The sequence below is a fragment of the Puma concolor genome, chromosome A2, assembly GCF_028749965.1.
Source record: "Puma concolor isolate L17-30 chromosome A2, mPumCon1.1.hap2, whole genome shotgun sequence".
Classification (NCBI taxonomy): Eukaryota; Metazoa; Chordata; class Mammalia; order Carnivora; family Felidae; genus Puma; species Puma concolor.
This window is the reverse complement of record NC_141668.1, coordinates 118,077,716-118,096,682: the sequence shown is the minus strand read 5'-3', so window position 1 is coordinate 118,096,682 and position 18,967 is coordinate 118,077,716. Positions and strand designations below refer to the sequence as shown.

At 43.1% G+C, this 18,967-nt stretch overlaps 1 protein-coding gene across 4 annotated transcripts in view; it reads right to left on the bottom strand.

The window, feature by feature from the left end:
• VGLL4 (vestigial like family member 4) overlaps window positions 1–18,967 on the bottom strand; it is a 168,968-nt gene that overhangs the window by 20,694 nt on the left and 129,307 nt on the right. Inside the window, exon 1 of one of the 4 annotated variants that reach the window (XM_086697420.1) lies at window positions 4,521–8,059. The exons of the other annotated variants lie outside the window; for them this stretch is intronic. Within the exon in view, the coding sequence (XP_086553546.1) occupies window positions 4,521–4,534 (14 nt within the window). The 5' untranslated portion in view covers window positions 4,535–8,059. Of the gene's footprint in view, window positions 1–4,520; window positions 8,060–18,967 lie in introns of those variants that run through there. 4 annotated transcript variants of the gene reach the window in all.

Below are 18,967 nucleotides of genomic sequence, written 5' to 3'. Positions count from 1 at the left end.
TGTCCCCACGCAACCCTCTGACAGTACCACTGACTATATTCCCTATGCTGTGCCTTTCACCCCAGTGACTCATTCATTCCCTAACTGGAGGGTGGCTACTTCTTAAACACTTCCGGGGATGAGCACTTACTTTCTCTTCAGGCAATTCACTCAATGACTGAAGAGCTTCAATGAAAGGTTCTTCATCCTAATGAATGAAATCTGCTTTCCAGTTCAATTCTTGGGTCAAAGGTTTGAACCTCTGGAAAACCATTGGAAAAATTCAATGGAGCCTCTTTCCTCTTCCAAGCCCTGGAAACTGCCGTCAGCCCTGCCATGCCCAGATTTCTCTTCAGCAAAAAACTGCTGCAAATTGTACCGGACCCCCTTACCATCTTGACACCCACCTCCATCTGCCTTACAAATTAACATTCATCTTTGAGTGTGGTGCCCAGAACTAAACCTAATACTCCAGATGTGATCTAACACAGGGCATGCAGGAAAAGAGCATCCCTTTCAATGTATGGTAGCCTATTTCTGAACCAAACATCAGCACATGAGGTCTAATAAAAACTAAGGTTAAGAGAACGCTCAAAATCAGGATTATTTCAACAGCCTCAGTCACCTGGAACTACACTTTTTTTTTTTTTTCAACGTTTTTTATTTATTTTTGGGACAGAGAGAGACAGAGCATGAACGGGGGAGGGGCAGAGAGAGAGGGAGACACAGAATCGGAAACAGGCTCCAGGCTCCGAGCCATCAGCCCAGGGCCTGACGCGGGGCTCAAACTCACGGACCGCGAGATCGTGACCTGGCTGAAGTCGGACGCTTAACCGACTGCGCCACCCAGGCGCCCCTGGAACTACACTTTTAACGGCATTACCCAAGATGCCAACAGTCACTCCAGGACCCATGTCACATAGGAGGTGTGTGGTCATCTGAATTCCTCCCACTATTTTTTTCCCTTTAAATTCAGCTATATTTGTGACCGAACCTTGGCAAGAATTACAAATGGGTTACTCCACATTCACATCACATGTGCTGCACATCGGAGACAGACTGGCCAACGCCCTTGCCGCACCATAGGTTTTGCCACTACTCCCTCTTCCCTACGCACACCCGCAGGCCGCCTTCCCACACTCAACGCCGGTGGCCACCAGCTCCCAGTGATCTCGTGACTTCTTGATATTAGAGGATAACCTCTAATTTGGTGCATTTATTCAACACTAAACAAAAATTAGAAAGTCAATTTTTCTCTCGAAACCACCCACCTACCTTGACTGACTGACATCAGAAACTTTGTGGGCAAAATTACTGAGTTAAATTACTATATGTAACTGTACTAAAAAGTTTGAAAATTTAAGTATTGTATATATAAACCGATTAAATATTCATCTAATAAAATATAATGAGGGTTCTACCCAATATTCTTTAAAATAGTAATAATGAACCTCAAAGACCTTCTGAGAGCAAATTATGGAGTACATTAATGCTAGGCATTTAGTCCATTAATTCCCTCTGGGCATCCAGGCAGTCCGGTCGGAACCCCATCTTTCAAAGACTAGAGAAAAAATTGGCCTTTTTTTTTTTTTAAACATTACAAGATAGGAACGAGATATGAATTAAAGATTGTTTTGAGGACCCTCATATGCTTGGAAAGGCTATTATATACTAACAATTGATAGGGAAATCACTCATCAATCTCTATTCTTAAAGCAAAGTTCCCAAGGGATCTGAAAAAAACAACAGAGATGGCCTATCTCATTTTTGTATGAGTTATAAAGTTGCATTTATTTTTTTTAAAGTTTTATTTATTTATTTTGAGAGAGAGAATGAGTGGGGAAGGGGCGGAGAAAGAGAGGGGAGAGAGATACCAAGCAGGCTCTGAGTTGTCAGCACAGAGCCTGATGTGGGACTCAAATTCACAAACCGTGAGATCATGATCTGAACTTGAAGCAAGAGTCAGATGCTTAACCAACTGAGCCATGAGGCATCCCTAAAGTTGCAATGCTTTACAAATATTCTCATTTGCAAACTTCATAAAATTCAGAACTATCTCTAAGTGTCTGCTTAGCTTTGTTTTACGTGACTAACGTCTAAGAGCCATCCCCTGGGCTATTAAAAATCACGTCCGTATCCGAAACCTGAAACCCGGAAAAGAAATGGGCAAAGGAACCTCAGGGAACTTGATGATTCTGTTCAACACTGAGATGGCATTTTCCCCAAAATCTTGAGTCGATGATTACAGACCCTTTGGAGAACCTCTAGAGTCTGTCCCCCAATACCCCAGTGACACACCCCTCTCCTTTTCTTGAGGAGTTCAAAACCAAATGGTGATGGTTAATCCTACCTGCCCTTTAAATTAAAATCACCACCCCCAGAGTCCTCACACTGTGATTCTCTATTATTAGGCACCAAATATCAAATCCTCGGGGGCTGGTCTTCTGCTGTCTTCCAAACCACTTACCTCCTCCTTACACACCACTCATCTCAACAGAGTATGGAACACATGATAGATTCATTATTGTCTATTCAAGTGAACTGAAGATATATATATATATATATATATATATATATATATATATATATATATATATATATATATTTTTACTGTGGTAAAATACACAAAAAATTTGCCATTTTAGTCATTTTTAAGGACACCACTGAGTGGCCTTAAATATTCACACTGCTGTGCAGCCATCACCACCATCTCCAGAATGTTCATCTTCCCAAAATGAAACTCTGTCCCCATGAAACACGAACTCCCCATTCTCCCCTCCCCCTTCACCTGACAGCCACCCTCCGAGCATAAACGGAATTGCATACGATTTCATCTTTTGTGACTGGTACACTTCACTTGGCAGAAGGTCTTCAAGGTTCATCCACGTTACAGCGTGTATCAGAGTTGTGTTCTCTTTTCAAGGCTGAATAAACACTCCATTGTGTGCACACATATTTTGTGTATCTATTCATCCAGTGATGGACGTTTGGGTTGTTCGCCCCCTTCTTGGGGGTGAATAATGTGAATAATGGTGCTATGAACAAAGATGTGCAAAAACTGGTTTGAGTCCCTGCTTTCACTTCCTTGGGGCACATGCCAGTAAGCAGACTTGCTGGACCATATGGTTATTCTATGTGAAACTGTTCGTCCTTACAAGCCTTGACAAATCATCTACATGTCTGTCCCTCTCTACTAGAGAAAAATAAAAGGTTTCCAAAACGATGGGTCTTGGCTCACAACAACAACAAAAACGCAAGTCTTGGTAAACACAGCCCAAGTGGCCCATGAGAGAAATACTCATGAATAATGTAAATATTTGACATAAAAATTAAATAAACAAAGAACATCCATCACCCAGCTCACCAAAGTCAGCAAACTCAGGCACACACACGGACCGCAGTCAATGATGCTGTAATCACCAGTGAGCATTCTGGGAGACTCACAAGCTACATACTCGTGGTTCTCATTTCTCACTGTGGGCCTTTAAAAATTAGTTCAGGTCATCCAAGGATGGCTAATGTTAATAATAGTAATAACTACCACTTGTATAACATTAGCATACAGTTTTACACAGTGTTTTGCACATATATTATCGTTAACAAATCTTCTTCAGTCTGCAATTCCTCGGCAACTGCCCTGAAAATGTGTTTCTCAAACGATGAAACGAAAACCCCGCTGTGCCTACCTGTGTGGGCAGGTGGGAGCACCTGGACACCCAGCTCTCAGGTGGTCAGTTCAGAGCAAGGAGGCGAGAAGAGGGTAGGGGGGTAGGAGGCCGCTCTGTGGAGTTATTTGACGGGTTACTGAGAGATGAAACCAAAGTGCTCACTTTCTATTAAATGTGAAGGATCTCTTGGTCACTAATTGACCTTGCATCTAGAACAACTTACAGACAGGGGACACAAGGAGAATTTCCACGGAGGGAAGTGGTCAAATAGCTGAGGTCAAAACCTCCAGACTGCAATTGTGGCCAAGGGCTTTTATTTCCCTTGTAATTTTCTTTAAGAATAAATGTTAAACCTAAAACATACCCCCTTTTGGAGGCCAACCTGGCAGCTGAAGGGAATAGGAAGAAAAAGCACCCTGTACTCCATGAATCAGCAGCCACTCAAACTATGCACCATTGTCTGGAGGCAGTCACATGATAGCCCGGCCTGGCAATAACACGTCAGCCATCACCTGGAACCTGGTTACTTCCAATCCATTAAGGCAACAATTACTAGTGTGCATTAACCCTTACAGCTCACACGAGTCACCGGTGGCCAGCCCAGCAGCCCCATTAACAGCCCTCTCTCTCCTGCCAGGTCCTCTCAGAAGCAGCACCGGGGACACGGCTCTGATTGGGACGAGGTGCCATCTGGTGAGGGGAGAGGGCTGAGCAGGAAAATCACTGCTGTCCCTTCTGAGCACAGTCAACTCTACCTCTCCCAGGACTCGCTGCCTCATAGTTTAAATTAATTACAGCTGAAAATACAGGGTTGCCATCTGGTTTGAAAAAGCAAGGATAAGGGAATAAAATGAAAGGGTTTTTGGTACTAACCTCACTTTAATCATTGCCAAAGAGCATGAAGACAGCCCCGCGTCCTCCCACAAGAAAGCCTTGGGCCTCACAAACTTGGCAAGCAGGCCCAGGCACTAAAGTGGGTAGGCAGATCGCCTGTCAGAATAAGAGTCCCCGTCTAGGAGGAGAGTTGCAAGGTAAGGGGCCTGCCTGCCCCCACACTGCAAGGAAAAGTTTCCTGTGGGTCCTGGGATAGGTTAGTAACTCCTGGGAGGGTTTATTTACAGAGGGGGTCTTGCCAAAACGTTACATGCATCGTTACAGTTCCATTTCGTGCGCAAATAGATGTGCTGTCAGAATTATAGCATGCGATTTCCTCTTTCTTTGTTTCTCCATCTTCCATAGCATAAGGCTTTTATATAACTCTAAATAAGGCTAAACAAAACACAGGAGAGGAAGGTTGCTGGAGAAGGGAGCCAGCCCTGACGACACCATGCATGCACCTCCATGGCACCCCTTGCATCTGGGCCCTCAGTGAAGGAATGTCAGAAATCCCCATTTTTCCTGCGCTGCAGCCACAACTCGGGCTCACTTGTGTTTCATAGGAAGCAACTTCCTTCTGCTTTCCTCCCACCAGCAGAATCCTGGATCAGAGGCTCTTTTCTGTTAGGACTCGGGCTGCAGAGAAACGCTGACTGTGGGCAGGGGGGGAGGCAAAGGTACCCCAGCAGTACTTGCTTTTCTCTTCACGGGCATTCAGTGGGTGCAAAAAACTACCATGTCTGCAGCCATCTCCATCGACAGTACCCCAGCGTCAAGGGGCCCACCAACAGGGGCATCAAGCCAGATTTTCAACCCACTTTGAATCATCTCCTGCCCACCATCTGAGTTCGTTTTGACCCAGGTGAGTTTTGCAAACAAAACCTGGAGGTACCGGAGTCCGGCTGCTTTCAGAAAGTAATCCCCACTGAGGCACAACAGTGTTTATTGGAACAAACTCTAATTAATAGCTTACAGTCTTTCATAAACCGGAGATCAGGATGCTAACAGAGAAAGGAAAAACGGATTATGAAGACCGGCATTTCTGTTCTGGGTAAACACACATCTTCAACTCAAAAATGATTCGAAAGTTGTCTTCCAAATCCTGCCCTGACAGAATCATTGTCCATAGCAACAGTGTCCATAACATTCAAAATCTCAGGAGTGTAACTTTCGAGTAAATGGTACATCTGTCAAACCACAGGAAACATCTGGTAAAATGGTTAAATAAAAACAGAATTTAAACTTCTGATTTCAGAGCTTACTTATGGTACCCAACAAGAGGCTATTAAAACAAATACCGAAAGCAGTCTGGCCATTCACAGTGCTGAATGACGGTGAAAGATGTCCTTGAGGGGCAAGGGAGGGAGAAAGCAGACAAGTCAGGAAAAGGCAGGCGGTGCCCCTGCCCTCACACCACCACCCGGCACTTCTTCAGGCACAGCTAGGTCCCCTCCCCTAGCCAGGGCTGACTCCTTCCCTGCACACACACATCCCCCATGCCACCCACAAAGTAGGCACTTGGGAAATGCTGGGTAAAATGAACTAGTGAAGTAATACACAAACGATACGCTTCTCTCCAGTTCACAGCTAACATGTATTTAGCAGACACAATGATCCTACCATCAAAACAGCACAGATATATGTGTTACAAGGTACTAACCAACACACTGCAGTCCCTTCCAGAACACTCTAGAAGCCTTTTCCATTAAAGAAAAGATTGATTCAACCACTTCCAAATTTTAAACATCTCTATTTCAAAAACACATTAATGTTGAAAAGCAAACGACAAATTAGGAAATTATTTTCCTAACACATCTGATGAAGGATCCTTTACGTGAAAAGTGCTAACACATTAAGAGAAAGAAGATGAATGCCCTAATGGAGAAAAAAAAAAAAAAAAGGACAAAGATACAGTCACAAAAGAAATCCAAATGGCCAATAAGCATATGAAAAGATCATTCAAGTTCCCTAACAGCAGAGAGGGGGGAAAAAGGGCAAATTACCACAATGATTCCCCTATGAACCTTGCAAAAATTAAATACATGGTAACAGTCACCTGTGTGATGATGCAGGGGAGACAGGACATGCACACAGTGACTAGTGGGAATGTGTATCAGTGAACCTGGTAGAGACCAAGCTGGCAAAATAAACCAGCCAAAGTAGAAATGGGTGCCCTCTGACCCTGAAATTCCATCTCAAGAAAAATGGGAAATATGGCATATGAACAAGGATGTATATACACACATCATCCCACAAGTTGCACAAATAACAGTAAAACACTGTAAACAACCCAAGGATCTGCATTTGCTAACAAGTTCTTTGGGTTATAAGCAACATAAAACAAGGCTAGCTAGTTGAAGGGGAATTTACTGGAAGGATACTGTGCTACATTTCTTGGAAATGAAAGAAGAGTTAAACAACCAATCCTGGAAAAGGAAAAAAAGGAGGCAGTCCCAGGACCTCGGCAATAGGAGGCGGAAGGAGCATGGAGCTCCTGTGAGCCACGGCAGCTGCTGCCTGGAGCTCAGCACCGGGCAAGACGCTTGGCTGGGAGGCACCACTGCCAACAGTTCCAGGTCTTACCGCTCAGTCACCAGGGTAACGCCACAGTCACCTTTCCAGGTCCTACACAGACACCCACATCCCATCACAGCACCAGTGAGCAATTACTGCCATCAAGTCTTAAGAATTCCGGGACTGTTTTTATTAGATACCATACATGCTGCTGAAAATTAGAAGACACCTACACACATACATACACACACACACACACACACACACACACACACACACACACACGGCACCAGTTTTCAGTCAAGAGATTTCACCTGAGCTTCAAATGAATTACTTGTCAGTAAGAAATTGTCAGTAAGATCACACAGGAAGCAATATATGTGGTTTTGCTGGAGTTCTGTAGATTTGGGGGACAAAGGAACAGAGAATGCTCTATCTTTGCCATGAATTAAGTGAAGGTACTAGAATTTTTTTTCTTTTAAGTAAAACTGTTGGAATTATGGGCTAGAAATTGAAATGAACCTTTTGGGCAGTAATAAAAATCTATGAAAAAGGTGATTTAAGCTAACTTAGAAAGCAGGCATGGAATTTTTTTTTTAAGTACGCTTCACACCCAGTGCAGGGCCCAGTGCAAGGTCCAAACTCACGACCTGGGATCAAGACCTGAGCCAAGATCAAGAATCAGACACTTAACCAACTGAGCCACTCAGGCTCCCCCAGGCATGAAAATTTTAATTTGTTCCATGTACTCATCCATCTTGTGTTCCAGACCCCTTGCTGCCTCCTTCCCCATGACTTCTGTCCCTTTCCCTCCTCCCCGGTTTCTGAACTTGCACTTCCCACCACGTAACAACCACACACATATCCTAATACCGCCTTTATTTATCATGTACAATGGCATCCCTCCCAGGGCTCCCAGACAAACCATCTCCCTGCCAGAGGTCCAACTGGTATCCCGAGGGAGACCTCATGAGGCAATGACACTTGTCCCGGTCCAGGTCCCCCTTTCCCTTAGCCACCAAAACACCAATCACCACCCACCCACCCTGCAAAAATGGGAAAATCTATTCTAGATTAAATGCAAAGTGTACTTTGTAATTGAATCCCGAATTAAAGAGAACACAACTATAAAGGACATTAGTCAATGTGAATATATTAGTAAATTGGATCACATCATTGTTAAAACACATATAAAAGAGAAAGCAAATTTGGCAAAATATTAACAACTGGTGAATCTAGTGAAGGTGCTCATTTAACTAGTTGTTCAATGTTTCTAGAGATCTGAACTCTTTCCAAAATAAAAAATTGGGGTGGGATACAGTGGAGGGAAAGAAGATTGCCAGGTCAGATGATCGCCAACTTTGAATGGTATGTCTAGAATGATCTAACCAAGTACAGGCGAAGTGGGATGTTGGGGACCCTTGAATGGTCTTACAGAAGAGCTGACACAGGGATATGGGAAGGAAGCTGTGTGATGGAGAGATGCCATACACATTAAGATGCCATGGGCAAAGAAAATGTTGGCTTCAAATACCACCTCAAAAGGAAAGTCATGAGGCAGGTTGGATAATCCAAATGGCCCACGAGCTGCTTCCCACCTTCTGTGTAGCTTGCCTATACATTATTTTAAAATTTAACCACGGTTAAGGAGTATTTCAATGATCCATAGTCCAAGAAGGCCCTCTACTGAGAAGTGGGAAAAGGGAGTTTGGGACAGATCACCATAATCCTTGAAAGTCACCCTGAAGAACTTGGATTTTATCTTGCCAAAAAGAAATCAGAGCTACCGCCCACGAATAAACTTTGTCTCATCCTTCAAATAGGCTCTCAGGAATACGTGCCGACTAGGGCATTATGCAGCCATCAGCCCCTTTCAGCAAGATCTCCATTCCCAAACTTTATCTACGATTCACAGCTCCAAGAGAAAGCTGTTTCCATCGGTGGATATAACTTGCTCTAAAGCTAAAAGCCTAACACAAAATGATGCAGGATCATTCAAACCCAACACACAGGGAAATGGGGCTGCTAGTGATGCAAGCCCGAAGCTATCGCACACAACTGAAATAAACACAATGAATCTTTTAGAATAGCCAAATAAACACTTCCGCTTTGAGAACTTTTTAGGTAGACTGGAAACAACACCAAAAGTAGTAAACACTTAGGCAGAGATTTATTTGCTGTTCTAGTAAGAACAGATCTACTCTTTGGATTGATTTCCACCCGGAAGAAATGTCTGGCCATCCCTCTGAACTGCGAAGTGCACCCAAGCTGAAGTGAACTTCTCATTCCCACATACCTTATGTGCACACGGGAGTCAGAACACAAAGCGTAAGAAGAAATATAAATAGAGGAGTTGGGGGGGAACCACAAACCACATTTCATTCACACAATAAACTCTGAAGGCTTATTAACTCAGAGTCAACATCAGGAAAAGATCATTTGATCCAAAACAAGCATCACAAGCAGGACTAGTGATTCAGACTGTAAACTGCAACGGCCCAGGTCCTCGGGATTTGCACTTTCCTGTCTTGGGGAAACAAAGGGTAGGGGAAAGGAAGGCAGTGGAGGTAGTGATGGTGGGGTTCCCTCTGTTCCAGAATGTTCCCTGAACTAAAACATTGAGCCTACAAGGAAAACATGGAAACAGAGTAAGTGGTACCACTCAGAGTTTATTACATATTTGAAAGCAATTCTTAAAATCTTCCCCAAAGGGAAGTTTTGACAGTGCTCTCATAGTGACTTGTTCTTCATTCACTTATTTAGCACCTAGCAAGTGGACATTGTGCTGGGTGTTCATGGAACCGACAGGAGTAAGACTCCGCTCCCTCCCTGGAGGGCCCTGCAGTCTGGGAAGTGGAGCAGACAGATCGACACACCATCACAGCAAAATGTTATCATTTTATACAAAGAGATATTCATCGCAAAGCAAAATGAACCATCATTTGCCAAGAGAGGGAGGCAAGGAAAGTGTACCAGGAAGGAGTGAAGAAGGCACATGGGCTCACCTCAGCAAGGCAGGAGCACACGGGCAGAAGCCCCCAAATGCAGACGTCTGTTCAGTGTTTTCTGGAGCTGACTGGGAGTCATGGAAGATTCCAAGAAGAGAGTAAGACTTCAGAAACCTTCCGAAGTGGCAAGACCAGTAAAGAGAGCACTGTCATGGAAATGGGGTTCTAAACTATGGCCCAGGCCAGTACTGACATGGACGACAGTTAGACAATCAGTAGACTGATGCAGCAGGCTGTGCACCAGTGGGTTCGACATCAGAGAGGAGGCGACTTCCAAGCCAAGTGGAAAGACAGCCGTTCCATCATGAAGACAGGGGACAGACGTGTCGAAGAAAGGAGCTACTAAAATCAATTCCAGCCAAGCATCGTTGACCTGAGGAGTACACACAGTATCCAGGAGGCAGGTGGCTCTGGTGGGGGTGAAGGGTAGGACTCAGCGAGACATAAAGATTTGGGAAGCCTCTACCTGGAGAGGCAGGTAATTCAAGCCCTGAGTTGTTGGCATGTGACTTCTTCAGAAGGATCTGCACAGTAAGAAGGATGCAGCCCTGCAGAATGGCAATAATGCCTAGTCTTTGAAAGATCCTTGGTGGAGTGGGCACAGAAGTAGGAGGGGAACCAAAGAAAGCAAGAAAGGGCCATGGGAACCAAGGGAAAAGAGACTTACAAGGAAGAGGAAGTCCAATAAGATAAGGAATTGCAGGTTTCCTTCTAGATCTGGCAATGAGTGGGTCCCCAGTGAATGAGGGAGAGAAGTCTCATTAAAACTGCTAGCAGAGGGGCGCCTGGGTGGCTCAGTCGGTTAAGCGGCCGACTTCGGCTCAGGTCATGATCTTGCGGTCCGTGAGTTCAAGCCCCGCGTCGGGCTCTGTGCTGTAAGCTCGGAGCCTGGAGCCTGCTTCCGATTCTGTGTCTCCCTCTCTCTGACCCTCCCCCGTTCATGCTCTGTCTCTCTCTGTCTCAAAAATAAATAAACGTTAAAAAAAAAAATTAAAAAAAAAAAAAAACTGCTAGCAGAGATCAAGGCACTGGACTGGGAAGTGGATATGGAAGTAGAGATGATCTGCTCCCTAGAAACAGCCCCAAGGGGAGGAGAGAACTAGGGATGGAAGATGAGGGACATAAGTTCAAGGGAGGGAGGACCTCGGGCTTTGCTCAACTTCTCTGGACTCACGGAACTTCCCAGAGAGCCCCAAGCAGGAAAGATGGCAGCCAACAGTCCCAAATCCAGGAGTTACATAGTCATTTCATTGCAACAGTTGGTACAACAGTACAGCACCAGACCTTTGAGAGTCTGAAAGTTCATAATGGAATTTTGAAACCAAATAAAATGTTCTTTTTGTTAGGCAAGTAGGTTCCCTGGAATATTCCTAATAGGTCTCATTAGAAAGGGATAAAGAATCCATGGCCAGTCACACGTGATTAACCCTGGGCTAAACGATGTTTCTGTACATCGGACTTCTCAAAGCCTGAAATGTGCTACCATGCACGACCAGACCCAGAAGCCTGGGTTAAGTACTTCCCAAACTTATGCCAGGGAACACCTTTTTCCTTAGAGCATCTGGAGGCAAGAGTATCCTGAGACCATCTATGGGCAATGGTGCCTTGATTCCCTAAGGAGTGTTACTTCAGCAGTCACGTGCAGGAAATCACTCCTGATGTGTTAGAAAACCCCACAACCACTCCTTGATGGGCTCAATGACAGAGACAAATTTAGGGAGGCAAAGAGGTTTCAGTTCTCAGACTTGCTTCTCAAGTGACCCAACCTAGTTAAGAGTTGGTTTGTTTCTTCCACTCGACCTTCAGCCAGTTTCTGGAGCTGGTTTCTATGTGGACGCATTAGCTGCATTTCTTAGATCTCTTCAAGGAAGGGAAGGCAAGAGGTAGGATAATTTTGAGGAGAGTATGCTGGTGAAATTTGTTTCCTTCTTTTCTGCAGTACATGTTGCCTCTCTTGGGGCCATGAAGGCTTGGATCCAGACTTCAGATCCCTTGTTTGGCAAGGTTTCCAGCTACTGCCAGATTCAGAACACTACTGCAACATTAAGTTCTCTAATTATGCTTTGGAGACAATTTGTGAAGAATTTTCAAAATGGAGAGGGAAGGAGGAAGAGGGATGCTTTATGCAGAGATTTAGCAAAGAAGATAGAGACCAAGTGGTGGCACTTATCAAATAAAAACGACACCAGACACAGAATGCTGGGCTTGTAAATGACCTCACTATGTGTGAGCTACATATAGCACAGGCAAATGGTGGGTTTATAAGCAAGATCCTAGAGGAAAATAAAAGAACCATCAGCACTCACACACAGACCATGTTTCTTAGCTTTCTTCTTTCTGGTCCTGGTCCTTGGTCAAATCTACTCAAATGACAGCACTTCATATACTTGGACAAACTGGCTTTGTATGGCAATAAGAGGTTTGTGTGGTCATAAAGCAACATCAAGATTAATCCTCTATGTATAAAAATAGCTGCCATTGTGTTCCCAGGGCAGAAGCATCTTCAAGACGATGGCACTCCAAAAAGAGCTTTGGAGCACAGAGAATCAGAGTGGGAGGGAGAAACAGCCAAATCCTGTGTTGTTTTCTTTCCTCAACTTCTGAACAAATGCCTCTGACTTCCTCTGTAAATAAAAAGTCCTTTTTTCTATTTTAATGTGCCACTTTAAAAAGTGACTTTACTCATCCTAATGGAAGTTTTCTGATATATCCCTAATGTTCTTTAATTCCTCTCTAGGAAAAAAGTCCTTCCTTCTCAAGGTTCTATTCCCACTTTTACATTCTTTGTGACAAAGATAAGCAAGCACCACAGAGGTCCCCATAGCAGACCAGAAGGCAAACGATGATAGCCCTGTTTTCTCTACTTCTTGGCACTCCTGGCATTTCTTTACTCTGTGTGTTATTTGGCAGAAGAACACCAGTAGCAGGATGGGTATCTCCCTTTCCAGCTCTCTGCAAAGACTCTTAAGGCAGAAGTGATGCCTGCTGGGAAAAGGCTGATGTCAGCTCTTAAAAGCACAGCTCCCTGCTCGGATAAGGAGGTCTTTGTTTTCAGCTGAACTGTGAAAATGAGAAAATGCCTCTAGCCTGACAAACAAGCAACCCACACAACACAGGTCAGGCCTGTGACCTTTATTTAAAGGTACCACACTTCATTAGCAAAACACTTGCATGGAACTCACAGATGCGCCTTTAACGCCACACGGGAGCAGGAGCGGCCATAAAAAAACCCAGCTTCGTTTCCATCCCTGTTAAGGCTGACCCACAGCTCTGGCTATGGTGTTAGGGGCACAGTCTCACACTAAACAGTTCTCAGATTATACTTCCCTAATGTGAAACATTTATTAGACCCAGGCTCCCTCATTTATTTTTTTTTAAAGTAAATACACATATTTGCTGCACGTGAGAGGAGAGTTTTTTTTAAAAAATCTTATTTAACATTATCTCAGTTTCTAAGTTAGTTATTTAGGATAACTAAAATAAGGCTATAAAACAGCCTCCTGAATCCCTCAGAACACTTTTGGGAATACCAAAATACTGTGTGTAGATGTACAGAAAAATACAGAATTTCAAGGCTAAAATGTCCCAAGTTTGAATGACGCCAAGAAGGATGTGGGAGAAAAGAGGGTACGTAGTTTGAGGGATTCTATTTCAAGAGCCTCTGATTTATGAAATCTGGAGCAGGGGTGGGGGGGGTGGGGGGAGGATGTGTCTCTGTAGACTTAAAGCCAATTTTAAACTGCTCCAGTGTGAATCTGTTAGACTAAGGTTACCATTGGCCTGTGCGCCACTAACTTAAAATTGGGTTAGAAATTTTAAATAAGAATTAAAACAATTTAAAAAGCACTTTCCTGGGCATAAACCAACCAACCCGCTTGTTTCTTCTTGCAGGGGTCCTCACCTGCACAGACACACCATTTCCAGCCTCTTCAACAGAAGCTAAGTGGCAGCTCAGCATCTCTGACGGGGCAAGCACTGCTTGGGAGGCTTTGCCTCGTGGAAGTTTTAAGGGCTGACAGCCCTTCATCACCTTAGGTCCCTGGTTCCTGCTGAAGCAATGTCTCCACCTCTCATCCCCAAAGCATTATCAGTTGTGTTTTGAGAGTGCTTAAATAGAAGATCGTTCAAAACTATAAGGCTTTAGGGTCCTTTGACAAATGATTCATAGAGGCTGGATAACCAACCTATTAATATAAATGTAACCTGCTCACTTAGAGCACTGGCTTTAGGATCAGACAGCCTGGGTTTTGATTCCTGTCCCTGTGACCTACTAGCTAGCCGTGCAACCTTGACCAAGTTACAGAACCTCTCTGGGCCTCATTTTTACCATCTGTAAGTGGTGATAATCATAGTATCCACATCACAGGGCTGTGAGGATGGGATGAGATTATGCCCATGAAGCACTCAGCACAGTGCTCTCGATACACAATAAAGAGTCAACAGTCACTGTTATTAATAAGCCCTGATGCAAAGGCTCTCCTGATTCTCTGGACGCTGGCGATGCTGACCTCTCTCCATGCTCAGTGATAAAGTTTACCTCTCTGGAAGGCTTATGAAGACTCACACACATCTGTAACATGCTGTCTATAAATATGTATTATTTTACCTTACAAAGTCCCAGTTTACCTTACAAAGTCCCAGTTGTCAGTAGGGTCAAGGTACTAAAATAACCCTAACTCTCCCATTTCCTCTGGGTCTAGAGTTAATATGAAATGAGGAATTGCTTCCTTTACTTTCATGAAGTTTGGGGAATAGTCTCTTGGTAGAGTGTATCCATATGTATCCTAAAGGTACTACAGGAACTAAAGGCACTAAACATACTCAGGAGATACAAGAAACACAGTGTGATTACGTTGCCGAGCATTTTATGCACAGACATCACAAACTATAAATACTCCAGAACATTTGAGGTGCCATTTACACAATCAACTCCATTGCACAAAAGTAAACAAAGTCCACAGGAAAACCCCAAAACCCATTTGAGCTAGTAATCAATAAGGTGTTTTGTTTTTTGTTGTTGTTTTTTTTTACTGGGTTTCTATTCTATGACCAGCACTTGATATCAAACGCTGCCTCCAACTTTTTCTCAAGCTGACAGAAGTACTGGTTTTGAGTTTGTCAGTTTTTCCCTCTTTTCTATTCATGCTTATGGAGGGAAGAGTGAACTAACTTGGGCCATGGGTGGTGGGGGAGGGAATAAGAATATGGAGTGGAGGGGAGGAGAAAGCTAGGCACGAGGAGAAAAGAGAGAAAAAGGAGAAGCAGAGGAAAACAGAGGAGCCCAGAGACTGGATCCGCAATCAAGGATAAAGCAGAATTGGCTACATTAGGCTTGAGAAAAAACTTCAAAAGAGTGGTCACAGAAGCAAAGACAACAACAATGGACACATTTCACACCAGGACAGTATTTCAAAGGAGCGCCACCCCTGAGGAGAGGCACTGTTTTCTTTCACTAGCCCTTCCTCAGTGTGGATTGCTAACTTGGTCTGTGGCAAACTCAGCTGGTTAGAGCACAGGGCTAGTGACCATGGCTTTGATCCCAGCATGAGCTTATGGGTTTTGGCCCATCTGAGGCCAGGGGCAACTACTTTGCAACTGTGGAGCATTGATCAAAAGAGGATGCCTGCCCCAGTTGGAACATGAGCTCGGAGAGCAGTCTCTTGAAAGTGGGTCTAATTCAATTCAACACAGAAATTATTTAGTACCTACCATATACTGGACATTGGACTGGTGAAGTGTCATAAATATACGATGTCCATCTTTTAAGATGCATGTAACCCTGTCTCAGGTAAGAAACAGCTATGGCATAATCAAAGGATCTTTGGTTTTGTGTCACACACAACAGGGTTAATCCCACCTCCACTACTTTGAACACACGATCTTCTCAGAGCCTCAGTTTCTGCTTCTGTAAGTAACAGAGCTCTTATACACATGCACACACCTTAAAGAGTCACATTTATTACGAGAGTTAAGTGAGATAATATAGTTAAAGTGTCTAGCATAGGATAAGTATACAGTAAGCACTCAATAAATGTTCCCTTCCTCTCACAGGTGACTGACTGAACAGTTCAACAGCAAACCTTCAACACACACAAACCCTACCACATACTTTCATACACACACACGGATGAAAACTGCTTCATATCCAAAAATCATCTTAGACTGTACTCTTCAGCACAGAAGTTATCGGTCAAGCAGCCCAAAACAAGTCTCAAAACCAATATGAGTTTAGCCTGCTGTTATAATGCATCAATTGTGTGCCTTCAAGAATTTTTACTATACTGATACACAAGCTATTAGAAATGCACAAGATTATCATGGGGCGCCTGGGTGGCTCAGTGGGTTAAGCATCCGACTTTAGCTCAGGTCATGATCTCAGGGCTTGTTAGTTCAAGCCCTGCATCCAGCTCTGTGCTGACAGCTCAGAGCCTGGAGCCTGCTTTGGATTCTGTGTCTCCGTCTCTCTCTCTGCCCCTCCCCCACTCGCACTCTGCCTCTCTCTCAAAAATAAATCAACATTAAAAAAATTTTTTTTAAAAATGCACAAGATTATCTACTGAAGCATTATCAGTATTGTAAAACGTTGGAAATTACCTAAATACCCAAAAGAGAGGGGACTGGTTACATGAATTCTGGCACATGCAGGCAGTGGAATGCTATGCGGCTGGAAATAAGGATGCAGAAGTGGCAAGAAAACACCTCCGCGGGATATGGTTGAATGAAAATACCAGAGTTCAAACGAGCATGAAGTGTTTCCTTATATGTAAGAGAAGGAAGGGAAATTGAGAAACCATTCACCTATCTGCTTACTTTAGCAAAAGAAACACAAAAAGATTAACACCCTACGGAAGGAGCAAAAGGAAGGAAGGAGACGGCACAGAGTGACGCTCCTCACACTTTCAAATACTTTTTAATATAGCTTTGACTTTTAGAAGTATGTTAATGGTATACATGTCGAAAAATAAAATGAAATCAACAAGGGTGGAAAAAAATCTACAGGTGAATGCAAACAGAAATGAGTGAGTCCAACTATACATTTTAGTTAACTCAATACTGGAGGGCGGGGGAGGGTATGTAATGGACTACCAAGTTGTAAGTATTTTGGTTTACCCTCAGCACAGAACAAAAAAAGAACTGCCAACAAATCTTTAACTCTTACTAGGTTTATTTTTCTAATTGGTATGGGCACAGCAATTCTGAAACTATTTTATGTGAACTATAGGAATGAACAATAAATAAATGTGTTGCTGGGAAGAAGGGAGATGCAAATATGGAATGGGGGAGGGGGAGGAAGAACTCTGTGGAATTGGATTAGAATTGGGAGTATTAATAATAACTGATGATTTCCTAGCTGTTTCCCCTGAAAGGGTCTAGAAAGAGTGCTATTCAAAAGAACTTTCTGTGATAGTAGAAATATTCTATGTCTGGGCTGTCCAATATAGTAGCAGCTAGCCACATGTGGCTGCTGAGTTTGAAATATGGCCAGTGTAACAGAAAAACTGAAATTTTAATTTTTATTTAATTTTACATTTGAATTGCCATGAGCAGCTGGTGTCTATGATATTAGACAACTCAAATCTAAAGGCAATGACACCATACTAATACCTAGCACCCAGACTGTGGCTTCTAAATCCTATTCTCCACTAAAAGGAACCAGGGTCCCCTGGAGAAATGGTTGACTCCACGGCTGGCACAGGTAGGTTACAAGAGGATCATGTTTGCCAGAAAATAACAAAGTGCTTTTTTCACCACATTCACAGCTATAAAACAGGAATCCAAGAGTCCATATGGGTAAGAGAGAAGGGAAAAGGGAGCTCTTCCTTAGCAGATCACATTTGAATATCAGGATCCTGGAAAAAATTACTTCTTGGCATTTCCATGAAGGGAATCCCAATAGCCATGCCCCTATACCTTACTTAATCCACTTCCTTTCTAAGAGATGCGGTATCTTTCAAATAAGACATTCATATTCTTAACATTTAAGAGACTATTTATTTATTTCTCTGAGTCACCATATCAACAAGAAAATTAATGAGGAGTTCAAATGAGTATCAAGGGTTAAAATAGGAGCCCAGGAATTCTCAATTTCCAAGTTCCAGAGACTAAGGAAACTCTCTTCTCTCTCCTCCTATTCCCTGAATCAAATCAGATGAAATTTAGTCATTCTCTGTAGCTTTCTACTCTGGCTCAGAGACACTTAATCTCCTCCTTTCTACTGGAAAATATCTCAGTATGATGGTTGTAATGAAATGTAGCCAAGCTTGCATCTTTGAAACGCTCTTACTAGCTGTCAAAACTGTTTTTCAACAACACTACACTCCATGCCCAGAATTACTGTGATTTCTTTAGTGATAAAGTAAACAAAACACATTTTCACTACACAACATTAACACGTACTGAGAAGACAGAAAGCAAAAATCATTTCGTAATCTCCTTAAAGAGATAAATATACTAGACCATTCTTTTCCAAACAGGTATCAGTTTGTAATTTATTATAAAAAAAATTTCTTAGGTATATTAAATAAAAAGGAGGGAACAGGCCATAGCTCCAAGAGAAAATGTTTCACCAAATCAAACAATAATAGTAAATATCCTACAACATGAAGAAGTAATAGATACAGCATCTTTCCAATCTGTGTACAAAATCTGTCATTCGGCTCTTGGAGGATACAAACAGAAACACTGTTACTATTGCTGAAACAAACAATTATCACAGGTGAACAGAGAGGCCAGAATTAACTGATCGTACACTGACCACCTTTCTTCCGTAAGTCTAGGGAGGATGGCCCATGGGGCTGCTGCTATTTCTATATTCCTGAAACTCTGCATGATGACATCAACTGTTGAGTTGCACATGAAATCTAGCAATTCTGTTTACACTTTAAATTATTCGTAGTGTCCTCAATGTAATTATAACATAGT